Raw genomic sequence first — 15,023 nt, forward strand, 5'->3', positions numbered from 1 at the left:
CTCTAAAGTAATCCTTCAATTCTATTAGTTTGAAGAGGAATAAATTGTACACATTTATGTCAGTTAAATTCTGTTTATCTAGCAGTATTACCATGTGATTTCTGTCACCTACTTTAAAAAATAGAGTTGTCATAGCCACATCTAACACTTTTAAAGCGATGTATCAGCTTAGCACTCTGTTGTTGTTTAAAAATATTTGATTGTTTACTTCCAGTTTTGGAAATAAACCACAACCATAGCCATCTTATCAATCAACTGCTTTATCCAATGTTGCCATATGTTAATTTCAGTACATGAAGAATTAAATTATTCCTACATTTCTCTCACTGCCAAAAAGCAAGCACAGAAACCCTCCACATCCTAGTACCTACCTTTATTCTATGAAATCGAACAATATCTCCAACTTTGTAAATTTTTGGTAGTGAATCTAGATTTCCATTAAAAAGAGTGCACGTTAACTTCACATTTGATGGGTCCACAAGTGTTACAACTGAGCAATAATCTGTAAAATATAAAAGTGTTTGAATGAATAATAGGCATTATGGTATTATTAATACACAGGTATTAAACTTGGCATGAACAATGACATGGCCTATTTTTTTCTGCTACGAACTATGTAACTCCTCCAATTTAGTTACAGGACCAAAACAACTGAAGTGTGGCCCATCTTGCTGATAATTAGCCCAAATAATGGAAAATGAAATGGGTGATTAAGCACACGTCTGTGATCCAGGAACACACAAAACTACTACTTCTATCTGCAACAGGAATACTATTTTTCAGGTTTCAATTACTTCCTTTATGAAACGAGGAGCACATGTACTATCTTGTACAATCCTTTTCTAAGATTTACTTTTGCACTGTCTTCTGAAGAGGTAATGAGTTCTGCAACTACTAAAAGCAAATTAAAGAATAAATTACTTCTCTTTCACTTCAACAAAACGTGCAAGATTATATACTGCAGGCATACAGTCCCACAGTGGTAGTTAAAAAGTATAGTAAGAATCTGACATGTCCTTTTGAAATTAAACTTCATTAACAGAATTTCACTTCTATTAATGATCTAAAAAGTAAACTCAAAGATACAAATATGACAAAGCAAACCAGCCCAGAATAGAGCAGTATTTGCAGATGACAGAAATGAAACCTGTCATTTTCCATTTCAGCTTACAGAAGCATGTGTGCTCAGATACCTTACAAACGTCAAAAGGAATGAGTACAGTTGCTCTTTCACAGGGTGCTAGCTGGTTAACCTGCCTGAGAGCTATACAAATACGCAGTATCAGCATGGCTGTATGTTTAGAACCTCAGGCATCCACATATCTTGTCCTACTTGCTTTTAATCAAGACTACAGTGTTTATTTTTTTGGCTACTTACTGTGCTAGATTTACTGAAACTTACAGCTCAGGCCTGGACTACAACTTTTTCAGCAGATGAGTAAAGCAATAACTTTTATAACCTTTTATTTTTACCTTGATGACAGCCTTTATACATTTACGAACACAACATTTTGGCTTTTCAAAAGAGTTAGCAAGATCCTCAAGCAAAACCCACAATTTTTAAGCATTAACTGTTGAATACTGTTAATTTAAAGTTTGAACTCTTGCAATGGTGAACTCTGTTGGTTTTCAGTTTGAGCATACCACTCAAATGTCAGAATGAGAAAGCACAAAACCAGTATTCGTAAGAGTGGCAAAATTATTTTGTACTTTTCCATACTGGTCTAACACTGATTTACTATCTCTCTTAGCATTTTCCTGTACTCTGAAAAGAGTGGAAATATCTAAACTGTTTGCAGTGCGCACAGTGCTTTCAGACCAGAATACTGAATAAAATAGTTTTGTTACTATTCATTCTGACTGAAAAAAGCATAAAAGACTACATCTGAATTACCCAAAGCGCTTGGGCAATTCTCCAGTCTTTCAATGCCATTTACTTTTAACTCACATTTTTACTGTCACAGTCCTATCTTAAGAATGTAAGTTTTCACTGTAAAAGTCTGTTTATTCATACTGCTGAACTGCATATAAAATACAGACACACCGTTTAGAAGCAGGAACAGTTCCTCTGTGTACAGAAACCATTTACACCTGCTATAATCTTACTATTATGGACCCTTATTTGAATTAAAAGTTCTTTGCCAATTTTTGTTACATTTGGTAACAGCCAACAACAGAATCTCAGCAATGTAAAAAGAAAGTAGTTGTAACTCTTAGAAAGACTTGCACGAAGACTTAGATCCATTCTCTTTATGTATCAAAAATGAGAACACTCTTCAAGATAGAAAACTCTCTAAACAGAGTAACACACAAAGACATCATAATTCAGCAGGCATCAAGTCAACACTAAAGAACTATGAATGAATAAGCCCGTTTATGAATTCTATTGCTAATATTCAAACAAACTACAGAAACTACCTGTACAAAAATGAAATCTGAACAACTGACCAGAAGCTTCTTGTTTGGCAGTGTGAGCTTTCTCAATTTCTATAATGATGAAATTAAACACTGGAAGACTACAAATGAAATCCAAGGTTAAAGGAACTGTGGCTTGTGGGTAAGCCCATGCCAGCCACAGCAGATATGCACACATAAGGATGGAGGAACACACATCAGAGCAGAGGACAACACTAAGAACAAGGGTACGGGGCTGGGGGAAGAGTAAGGAAGAAGGAGCAATAGCAAGAAACTGCTATGCACTAAACCCAATCCCCTGCACCCCCAAAAAGGCACAACAACAACAACAGGAGTGGAGACTAGGAAGGGGGAAGGAAAAGTGTCTGGAGTAAAGCTGAGCCTGGGAGAAGTGGACAAAAGGTGTTTTCCCTAGGTGTTTAGATGTTTCTCTTCATTGTTTCTCAATACCTGAACCAGTTATTAAGTGTTTATGTTAACTGGCAAGGAATTAAGTTCCCCAAGTCAAATCTGTTTTGTCCATGACAGACCTTTTTAACTCTCAAAAATAAAACCCCAAACAAAAAAGCAACAAATCCAAACAAATCAAAACCCCCAACTTCCCTTAGCTATAATTCCGTGAGGCAGTCAGTGACAATGACACTAAACCAGAGTTTACATATCTGGGAAGTGAACAAAGGTTTCATAGTGCTAAGACAAAGTTAGTAAAATCTCCATCATGCATTTTATAAAGATACAGACAAATTTTTGCCACACAGCTTTGAAAGAGAATACTATCAGTCTACAACTGACAGTTTTACTTTATATAAAAACTACAGGAATGCAGTCAAAAGAAGACAATCTATGAACAGACTCCCCAAACATGAAGACAGATAGATTAACATACATAATTGTATGTGCACTGCCTATTCCTTCCAAAAAAAATTGTTCTGCCATTTTCAGCAAATACACCTTTGATTTTCACTATCACTTAAACTTCAAAGTTTAAATTCTCTACTCTTGAGTGGCTGAAGTATTGAAAGAAGAAATGCAATAAATGCTTGCTAAGAAAAAGAAAACTACTTTTCCTACAGATACAGAAGTATTTCTAGAAAACCCCTACTCTTCCTCCTCCAAGACTTTTACACAGACTCAATAATGATAAATTCTCATCTATTGCACTCAGAAGTTGCTAAGCATCATTCTTTGCATGCTCCCACCAAAGGCACATGGTCAAGTACCATATAGCACCTATCCTAACATTCTATGCTAGGATAAGCAGATATAAAGAAAGTTGCATCAGTGGCTGACAAAACTGCAAGTATTTATACTGTAATATGAGGATGGATTGTTGTATTTCTTTGAATAAGAAATATGAAATATTTTTGGTTAGAGGTTAACTTAACAGTTCAGCTGCAAAGTGACATGAGCAAAATGAGCAATTAAGAAGAAAACCCCATATGGCTCAAAGATTTACAATCCTTTGAGGATACAGGGTAACATGTTACAGTGCATTGATAAAATCCAACTTAGGAATGAAGTGAATAATGAAAATGATCCACATTAAAATTGTGGTTACTCTTTGATGCTGTGATTATATAACCTCATCACCTTCACACATGTGCAGCTGCCTGCTTAAGGGAGAAAAAGAGAACACACTCCCTCCATTTGCTGTGCAATCAGCATACTCAAATGACTAATAATCATCCTACTCAAAGTAATATAAAATATTATACTTGCTTTATACAGTTCGAACACCTACGTAAGTTCAGTTTCTGCGATTTTAGACTTCCATTCTTAACTATCATCTCAAAACATCACTTCTACATTAAAATTAATTAAAATAGAGTTCTTCAAGAACAAAGCATAAAGACCAGTTTTCTTCCAAAGAAATCCTTATCCAGCAAATCCTTTTCGAAGGTTAAAACCAAAAAGCCATGCATCTTTCCTTCTCCAGCTGGAATGTGAAAATTGCCATCTGCTTTCCATAGCAGCATAGCAGTTCAGTGATCAAATTCACTTTTCTGCACAAATAATGAATTCAACTCTAAACAGAATTGCTGAATTTAAATAATATCCCAGTGTTACAGGAAATGATATAATAAATGGCATTGGTCAAGCTTTTGATTTTTCATAAAATACTTTCCAATGAAGCAAAATCCCTCAAGCTAAAAAAACGTTTACATATTGTAGTCAAACAATTTTCCTTTACTAGGTAAGTTTACTTCACTGATTAACTTTTCTTAAAGAAGGGAAACTTTACCACTGGCAATATTTACTTGTAATAATCTGTCTTAAAAATATTACACTTACACACTGGATTTACAGTTGAACTTTATTACTATGAAAGAATGTTTTCACTTTCATACTAGATTGACTCAGTAAAAGCATTGGGTTTAGGCTTATACTACACAGAACTCCAAACTATACCTATGGGTTTTTTTAATATATGGATTATTATGAAGGGGTATTCCCACTCAGGCTTAACATCATGTTAAGGACTGCCAGCAATGGACACCTGTCTAATTATGCTTGTAACACCTCAGAATTGGTGTTTATGAAAAAAAAAGCAGAGAAAAGCAATGTTTGGTTTAATGAAAGTACAGTGATGCAACTGTCCACACGCTTCTTGCATCTTTCAGACTAGTTCTTAACTGTTCTTTAGAAATACAATTACCTTACCTTGTTACTTAGTTTATTTCATCTCATATAAACCCCACAACTATTTGATGAAGCAGCTGTTAGAAAATAAATTTATGCAACAAAGGGAAATCATTAATATTGCACAGACTATCTTAAACCTAGTCAAATTCCAAGTCAAGATCAGTGCAAGGTTACATTAACTACATGGAGAACACTGATCTCCTCCAAGCTTCTAGGTCTTGACTTTAAATAGTCTGAAATACGAATGTTTTGTAGCCCTGCAACAGTCATTGAAAAGCTGAAGTTTCCTCCAGTGTGATGACAGTTTAGGTTCATTTTTCAGGTTATAGCTTTCTTTTTATAAATGCCATAGCATTTCCACTCTTTTATGGACTGTTACATCACTCATTAGCATGCTCAGAAAGTCAGCATCTCTCCACAGTGTACAGATGTATTAAAAAAACAAACCCATACACAAACCCCACAGATTCTTACTTTTTATTTCAGTCACTGTAAGAAAACCTGAACTGCTACAAAAGCTTTCCAGATTAGTAGTTACTGATGTTGTAGGAAGCCATTTAGCACTTACTGATAAAACATTTATTTTAGTTTTATTGAGGACTTCAGCAGTTCCTAACAAAAGTGTTTGTATAAATTTTTAAGGTAGAAAGCATCGATTTAATTATGAATCTCCTTTTGGGCAATCATATATGCACTCCTGACTAACATTTCAGTAGAAAACCCACTATCCTGAATCAATAACTTCCTCCTGCAAAGAGAGAAAAATGTTTTTGGCAATGTTGTTGGCAATGAGGGATGCTAATTAGACATTGCCTTCTGTTTCTTATATTTCAATACACACACAAAAACAGAGGGAGATTATTGTAGGAAATTCTCTCTTCAAAACTACACCAAACACCAATGTTTTCAAGAATTACTGAGGCCATTCAATACACAGGTGTCTTTGTACTAAACCCAAGCAGTTGAACCAGCTAATTTACCAAATATGTTCAACAAAACACAGGAAGGAAAATAATGCAAATATACACGCACTCTTATACAAACACATATACTGCCAAAACCTAAAACAAAACCTTTAAGAATCAAACTGAAGATGCTTTACTACAGCTTGTTATTTCTAACATGCAATGCACCTAAGAGATACATTGAGTAACTACCAAAAGCATCTGGCTGAACAGATGTTTTAATGCCATTACTTGTAACTTGTAGATCAAAGTGACTGTCCTAAGATTTCTTTCTGTTAACTATTTATTCAACTGTTTATTTTTTTAAAAAAATTATTTATCTTCATTATTAAATGATAGGAAACAGCAATTATTTTAAAAAAAGAAACACAAACTCCACTGAACAGAAAGGAAAGAACATTAATCTCATTTTTAGGCTCCAGAAACAAAATCACTATCTTTACCTCTGCAAACCTTTATTGTGTTCTGCAAAATTTAAATTTATCCTCAAAAAACCAAAATGGAACTCAATACTTTAAAGACCAAAACTACTGCAGATTTAACTATAAGCCTGCTTCCTCACAATTAGACCATCAGTTACCACAACAGTCTGGTTTGTTTTGCACTCTAAAGCTGGTTTGCTATTACTTAAGAAAATTTGACTATTTTAATCAAAGTTGCCCACATGCTATAAAGTAATTTTTTTTTTCAGCTACATAGTTTTAAAAAAATTCTGGACTGAGAATTTTGATGAACTTGGCTCAAGATCAAATAAAAACTGAAAATAAAAATAAAATTTAGGGCTTAAAAATATCTTGAGGAATCTGATTGTTGGTTCTTAAACTGTATTTTGGGCATGTAGAACTGCAGACCTGGAAATGTTCAAGTTTTTAGAAGTGTACTTTCTGAAAATGCTACCCTTTATTAATTTGATTCTAAGAAGTATTTCATTAAAATAGTTGTCATTCACATGCATGTCTAGGTAAGCTGAAATGAGACTTTAATTCAACATCTGACATTATTATACTGCATATATCTAAGGGAACAAGCTAGGTGGAGGCTTCCCCAGGAGAACAGGATTTTACTCTCATGACATCTTGTGAACTAGCAGCAAGGATTCTTCATGCCATAATTCTTCCCTGCACTATGGAAAACAGTGACTAATATCTGCAGGGAAAAAAAAAAAAAAAAAAAAAAGACAGACTTGGGGAAGCAGCAGCATCACACTGTAATGTCCCAAAACCTTCATGGTCAAGCACATAACGTCTGTAATTGGACACTATAAAGACAGATGCATTTACTGTTTTTACTCAGGCTAAATACTTGAGATGTCCTTGTTGGGCTTAAGGGAGGGGAGGAGGTGGTGAGAATCACCTTTGCTAAAAAATATAAAATACCTAAGACTCTTAAATTATTCAGGAAGGAAACTTACAATATAATTCTGAACACCTGCAACAGACCTTCCAGAAGACAGAAACCCATCTGTCTGTTGTACCAAGCAGGACCTGAAGTACTTCCTTGGATGGTTTTCAGAACACATGAAATTCTCATGTATAGATATTCCAAACTACACATGCTGAGCTGAAGCATGCTTGGTTAAAACAACTTTATCTGGAATAAATAATAATTTATGATCATACTGAAAACTCAGCTGAACACAGCTAAGAAATCTATTACAATTGCAGGCTGAGAGTATCAGTCAGTGAGAGCTCAATTTTTCAAATAAATATATATATGTATTTATGTATCTATATATTATATAGGTATTGTAAGACTGATAGCATTTGAACAGGTCTAGCATAAACAATCACCATACAGCAACACAAAATGAAGATTTTGAGAAGCTCACTACAGTGGACAGATATTGTTTGGCAGATTATGCAGAAAACATCAAAAAGTCAATCAAAATTAAAATAATTTAACTTTTTTATGTTAAAAACAGAACACTTATCTGCTCTGTATAGTGACCTTTATAACAAAGTCTTTAGCAGATTTAGTGGCGTGTCAAGCAGGAAAGTATCACTAATGAGAACTCCCACCCAAAAGACGTGTTTTGTAAACTTTTAAATTTACTCATTCTATTTGAGAAACCATGAAGACTATGTGTTACTATTGTTTGTCTTTTTAAGATAAAGAGATTTTTCATTCCCCTGGAGATTTTTATCTTCAAAGGAAATTTGTTTCTCAAGATCCTTTCTGCAGATTTATACTCATTTCATTATAACCCAAAGAACAGGAATGTTTGAAAAACCCAGAGAGTCCTAGCATATATGCTGGGGTGGCCTTGGTGGGTTGTGTGGTGCCCATCCAGCTGCTCTCTCACTCTGCCTCCTCAACAGGACAGGGGAGAAAATAAGGTGGAAAAGCTTGTGGGTTGAGATAAAGACAGGGAGATCCCTCACCAGTTACCATCGCAGGCAAAACAGACTCAACTTGGGGAAGATTAATTTAATTTACTACCAGTAAATATAGGGTAGAATGGTGTAAAAGACTCTTTCCCCCCCCCAACTCCTTCCTCCCAGGCTCAACTTCACTTCTTCATTCCTAACATCTCTACCTCCCCTCTTCCCTAGAACAGTGCAGGGGGGATGAGGAATGGGGAGTTGTGGTCAGTCCATAACAGATCCTCTTCTCTCACGCTCCTTCCGTCCTTACACGCTTTTTCTGTAGAACAATCTGCTCATCTGAGGTCTGCTCCAGCACCTGGATGACTTCCTCCCCTCCTGTTTCCCTGACCTTGGTGTCACAGCGTTGTTTCTCACATTTTTCCTCCTCACTTCTCAGTGCCATGCCGTGTCTTGCCCTTTCTTCATTTGGCTTTCCCAGAGGCACTGCTACCTTGACCAAGGGGCTCAGCCAGGCCCTGTGACAGGTGGGCTGGAACCAGCTGTGCTGGGCCCAGGGCAGCCCCAGCCACTCCTGGAGGCCAATCCCCAGGGCACCCACACACAGCACAGTTTGCTTTCCCATTTTCAAACCTTTTTCATGCCTGGCAGCCCCAAATCCTTCTCCTTAAGCCCTCAGCAACCTGACACTACCCATTCACTAGTATCTGGGAATCTTATCTCTGACCTTTGAAAAGCTCCTTCTGAAATCTTTCTTTCAATTAATATGTTATAGATATTAAGTATTGCCTAAGTATTAACTGTAGCTAAATCACGACAGTTCCAAAAGTATTCAGTTCTAGGGGTAGAATAATTTTTATTACTATTACTTGTAAGCTAGCACTGTAACTTGATTTGCTATACACAGAGGAAACATGCACACACCTAATTCAGTATTTTATGAATGGCTGCATTTCTAACTAGAGAGCAGAACACTTTTCTGTTTCCAGACTAAATGCATTGAGTTCCTGCAAACACTTTCATTTACTGTTATTCCTCATTTACATCTAGGAATATCTGTTGTGTTGTAACATTTCTAATGAAAACCAACTGGAAAACTGTAGTCTTCCACTTTTACTGGGTTACAGTATTAAAAACAATTATTTTCTGAAAAAAGTGACAACCAACTTTGACACAGCCTTCTCTTAACAACTACCATTTGCTTTTTCCTATATAAAACACAAAACAATATATAATCTTAAAGATTTGCAGTTTATTGTTTAGAAAAATAACTTTAGTGTACTAATGACTAAGTTAACATTAATTTTATCCTACTCTACACAGTCTCAAAAGGAAAAAAAAAGACCAAACATGCTATATTTGCTATAAAAACAGATGGACCATTACTGGCTTAGTTCCCAACTTAATGACTACATCTATTTTTCAAATGTTACTGTTTAAATTAGATTATCCCATATTCTTCAGACTTGTTTTTTGTTTATGTTTTAGAGTTATTTTGGGAACACTATTGCCTTTTCAACACTAAGAATGCACAGTAGAAAGGTTTTCTAGGAACAAGCCTTGTCACCTTCTATAACAAACAAAAACAGGAATATACATTTTGACAACTAACTGTATGGGAAGCACAGAACTGCTCTCCTGCAGACATCAGGGCACTGAGCCCTAATGCTGCCGATGTATTATTTCTTCTGTTGACAGGGCCAACAGTATGTAAAAACACTGCTGAACTCCCTGCTGCAAGGAATTCATTAGCTGCAAGCTATTCATTAGCTTGTGGACCTAGTTAATTTCATATATTCTTGAAAATTCCTATGTTACTTTGCATAACTATGACTACTGACGGGGCTGGTGGCTGCCTTTAGTACAGCTGACACCTGGTGTACTACAGCCCAGAGAGCAGCACACACGTCTTGTCTTTTCTGTGGGCAAGTGTTAGACCACACTTTAGCTACAAGTGAGAGCAAAGATTTACTGTCAATAGGATCTTTCAAACCAGTATACCTGCTTATCTAGAAGAATACTATGTGCACCAAACAGAAGTAATTAGCATAGCCACAATACAGATTATATCAGTACAGTTCATTTGAACATACTGAAAGTAGTATACATGTATTTGTACAGACCTCCCAGACGTTTCTCCTACACTCTAAACTGATTCAAACGAAGGGTGAAGATTGCTTGGTATTCAAAAAGTGAAGCCATTAGTTGAATCTTAGCTGGACTTGGAACTTTTTTCAAGTGTGCCACCATGTTTGCACACCTTTTGGCTACTTCATTTTTGTTTCAAGCTACCCAACAGTAAGCAAAGTTCATTCTGGAAGCCATGGTACTGCAGCTATAGTACTGTGCTCTCACAAAGGCATTTAATGCCTTGCGTGCATCACCTTTCAGACTGCTGCTGGCAAGTTTTTGAGCAAGTAAGATCACACAGATCTGTTTGAAAACATTTTGCAAACAAGCCACTAATTCTTGGTTCTGATTTAATGTTCACTTCTTAAATTTTGGTATTTAGAAGCCAAATTCATGGCTATTGACATTGTTCAAGAAACTTGCATGCATAATTAACATCATAAAAATCAGTCACCATCCTAATTATTCTTTTTTGTTTGATTAGAAATACATATAGAAGAGGAAACCCTCCCTGAACTTTAAAATGCACAGTAACTTTATAACAAGCATAAAATACTTTAATTAATTCTGAATCAAATAAGAAACTCTACTGCTTAATTGAATTTAGCAGGGATATCACCTAGCTGTATACTTACTAAGCACCTAGTGAAATGGTATGATCTTCTAGCAAAACCAACACAATCAGTAAGTGTTCATCTCTCAGAAAAAATTCAGTTGTTGCACAGCTTCTCCAAATAACAAATATGCTGGCACCACATAAGCAGTTCATAAAATTCATTGTCAAAATCTCAAGGAAGAATTGCACATACTTACACAATAAACCTTTCCCACAAGGACAGGTGCAGGGCTTTTGCACTTTTTTGGTTTTTTTTTTGGTTTTTTTGTTTTTTTGTTTTTTGTTTTTTTTTCTCTCCACAGGTCACTTTCTCTGTTTTCTACTGATAGTATTAGCTTCATAAACACTTTCTTCATTTGCTATCCCTTACCTATTTGTTGTTCTGTTTTCTTGAGGTTAGCTGAGAACTGTGGTCAAAGGATCACCTGAACTTGTTGTTCTGGCTGATTTTTAATAAACATCGTAAGAACAGTTCTGTTTGAAGGAAGAGTTTTATATTTCTTGAATATAGTACGTACCAGTTCCTTTGCTTACATATGGAGGCTTGAAGAATTTCACAATGCCATACAAATTCACTATAGTTCCATCTTTAAGATGATTCAGAGGAGTATACACATATTTTGGTGCAACAGACTGGAAAGGCACAATAAAATTAGGGAAGAGAAGAAAAAATTGTTGAAATATTCACCCATAGTTTTGTCTTTTAACATTATATACCCTCAGATATGATTTAATCCTAAAAAGAAAAAAGGTTATCTATTTCTTCCTTATTCACTTTAGACTCTCTAAAGATACATACATATGTATTTTCACACCTAATAAAGCACACAAGACTTACTTTCATTTTTTTGAGAAATCTTCCTTAAAATAATGTCCATATAAGTTTCAATACATGAAATAGGTGAATAGAAGTAATTATAAGAATGATGGAAAGTGATTTTTTACTGATTGATTTTAACATGTCCATGCAAAGGGTTTTTCAAAGTATATGCATAAATAATTTTATAAGTACTATTGACAGTGTCACTGCACAGATCACTGTCTCAGAGGCTGGTGGTTTACCTCTCACAGCCATTGTGTAAGTCTTCTCATTAAAACAGCATTTCTTGGAGGATTAAAGAAATTGAGGACTACCTTCTACTGTTTAAGGACTACTATCCTTTCACCTTAAGGTTACATTATATGCTGATTGGTCTCTTTTAAAGAATACAAATTCTGCAAAACAGACTGAAAACTGGTTTCCAATTACTATACTGAGGGGTGGGGAGAAAAAAGAAGTGTCCTCCCAAATTAATACAAAGCCAAGCTGTAGCATCTTTAGTACTAAACCTTTAACCTTATGATAAAGAATAATAAAATTTCATACACCAGTTTCTATGCCTTTAATATACTATTTCCTGTAAATTTTTAATTTAGACACAAAGGTTTGTTCTAAATGTTAATCAAAAGATAAGTTAAGACCAGTACATGAAGTCTGATTATAAATCAGAGGAAGATTCATATTTACATTTTTGTAAAGCACATGATCTTTAGAATGACCATTACCTTTCTGGTTTATCTCTCTCAAACCAACATACAGCCTAGTTTGAGATCAAAATGATAACTACACTGCAATTACAGAAAAGTATTACTTTTTCATATTTTCTTCTGTTTTCCAGACATATTATTTGCAAAATTTAAAACTAAATAAAATAACTGCTGCGATGAGAGTATGGAAGTGTAATAGGCAGGAAAGAAAAAGAATTCCATCCAGACATTCTTATTTACACGTAGTTCGTCTCCCACAGTTTAAAAACATCCCAAATATAAACTCACCACAGATGCAGTTTCTGAAGCAGCATTTTTTTTTTGTTTAGGATAAATCTGAGGAGAAAAAATAACAAACTTGCTGATTACAAAATTGAAGACACTGCATTTGATAACTCTAAAGCAAATATAACACCATAAGCAAATATAAAACAGCATTACAGGCTCTTTTGCTATGTGAATCACTTCTGAAACTAGTACAATTTTATCCTACAAAGAAAACAGTATTTACTCTGATTACACTCAGACAAAAGCTACTTTAAGTAACACATATTTTCTAAAGCAGAAGTGCAGTATAACTCAGGTCACATTAACAGTTAGCATTTGAAAGTTGGAGGCCACAACTTTAGAAATAATCACTTAACAGAGAACTTTACATTTTGTACATGTCAAAGCTTAGAGCAGATCTGCTTTCAGTGACTTGTTACTCTCCTTTGGGGGGAAATATAAAAAAGAAAAAGAAAGGTTCAAGTCAAAATCACCAGAATGGGATAAGTTCTATTTAAAGGTAGCTCCTAAGTTTTTAGAGCCATACTTATAAGCCAGACCTACCCTCAGCATAACATACTTTAAATATCTCAAATCTCCACGATTAGTTAATGCCAACACATACTCGCCCTATAGTGAGAAACACAGGGCAGAGCTCAGCTGCCATCCTGATGTAACACCACTGCCTATCTACCGGACACAGGGTTCCATGTCACAGCTGTGCATTGCCTCAGCAGTGCAGACTCCTGCAAGGGATTTGGTTTTGCTCTCCACCCTCAACTGCATTCCTGAAGCTAGTTTTACTTCCATTTATTATTTTAAATAGTCAAGTGGAACAGTTATAATTGAGAAAGTGAAGCACAAACTCAGATAATTTGTATTAATTTTAAGCATTCAATGAGCATGTCAGTAAATTAAGTGCCACAAGCTCCACTGTGTGGTCCATGGCGAGATAGACATTCCGTGAGCTGCACATCTTTCTTGGGATTAGACTGTATGCCATGAGGTCCTGCCAATACTCAACTGTGTACACCTCATGTAGTGCCTAAAATTTAGGTACATTCAGTTTAGACACATTTGCTCAGACTCAGGGCACAGTTTTGCTATTATCTTCAGTGAAACATACTTCTTCTATCTGTATGTCATTGTTATCAATAAAAAATGTCATGAAACAGTCTGCACTACAATTTTAATTGATTTTGTTTCTCATTGAGCTGCATGCCAAACTTTAATTATCTATAGAGGTAAATTCTGGGGGGGGGGGGGAAGAAGTGCCTTTCTGAAATAAAAAAAAAATATTTTCTTAAATTTAAAATTATTTTCAGACAATTTTACAGAAAAAAGTTCACACCTTGATAATGGCACAGAATGCATTTTAGTAAAACACTTTTCTATATGCTTTTGCTTTTAATTTTTCATAATTATTTCTAAGTTTGTTTCAAAATCTGATGGATGGGCTCAAAGGAATCACCATACAGTATAATGCTTTATTGTTCTCCAGTGAAGGTGCCCTTTCCTTTTCACTGACTACAGAATAGTTTACAGCATTGTCACTGAGAGTTCAGTTCAATACTATCATCCTCCTTCTTAACAGTAGTAAACAATTACAGTCATCAAAAACATGCAACACTCTCTCACCAGATGCCCATAACTATTGTAATAACTTTCGTAACAAATATTAGAAATATCCCACTGAGGCATCCAACAAAGTTTTTGAAAACTTAAGCTTCATTCCACACCCAGACACTCTCACTGCTCCCCATGGAGGGGCTATGACAGTTTTCCAAATGCAAAATATCCTAAATACTTTGATATTTAAACTTTTGTAATTTTAAAGTCCTATAACTTTTAAAATACCTATTTAGGCTTAAAAAGATTAGCAAATGTTTCTTGAAGCAAAGACACAGTGCCTACAACAGCCATGCACTGCTGATGCATTACCACACATAGAAGCAGCAGAGGAAGAACAGGGTACCTCCACTCTCATATCTCAAAGATGGAAGCACGTAAGATGAACTGTACTGATGCAAGAGTAGCACAAAAGAACAAATATTTTCCTCAGAAAAAAGGCTGTAACTCTTTCAAAAATTAACAATCTAGGAATCCCTATATTTCAAAGGCAAAGTATAATGATGT

The 15,023-nt window shown here is 35.3% G+C and overlaps 1 protein-coding gene across 3 annotated transcripts in view; it reads right to left on the bottom strand.

Annotated features, from left to right (window-relative positions):
• Positions 1-15,023, bottom strand: part of POT1 (protection of telomeres 1) — a 75,671-nt gene that overhangs the window by 42,887 nt on the left and 17,761 nt on the right. For all 3 annotated transcript variants that reach the window (XM_040595014.1, XM_040595013.1, XM_040595015.1), the window contains 3 exons: positions 12,909-12,956; positions 11,612-11,726; positions 372-502 (listed from right to left, as the gene is read on the bottom strand). In XM_040595014.1, the coding sequence (XP_040450948.1) occupies positions 372-502; positions 11,612-11,726; positions 12,909-12,956 (294 nt within the window). The remainder of the gene's footprint in view (positions 1-371; positions 503-11,611; positions 11,727-12,908; positions 12,957-15,023) is intronic.

The sequence above is a fragment of the Falco naumanni genome, chromosome 5 (assembly GCF_017639655.2).
Source record: "Falco naumanni isolate bFalNau1 chromosome 5, bFalNau1.pat, whole genome shotgun sequence".
NCBI classification, from domain to species: Eukaryota; Metazoa; Chordata; class Aves; order Falconiformes; family Falconidae; genus Falco; species Falco naumanni.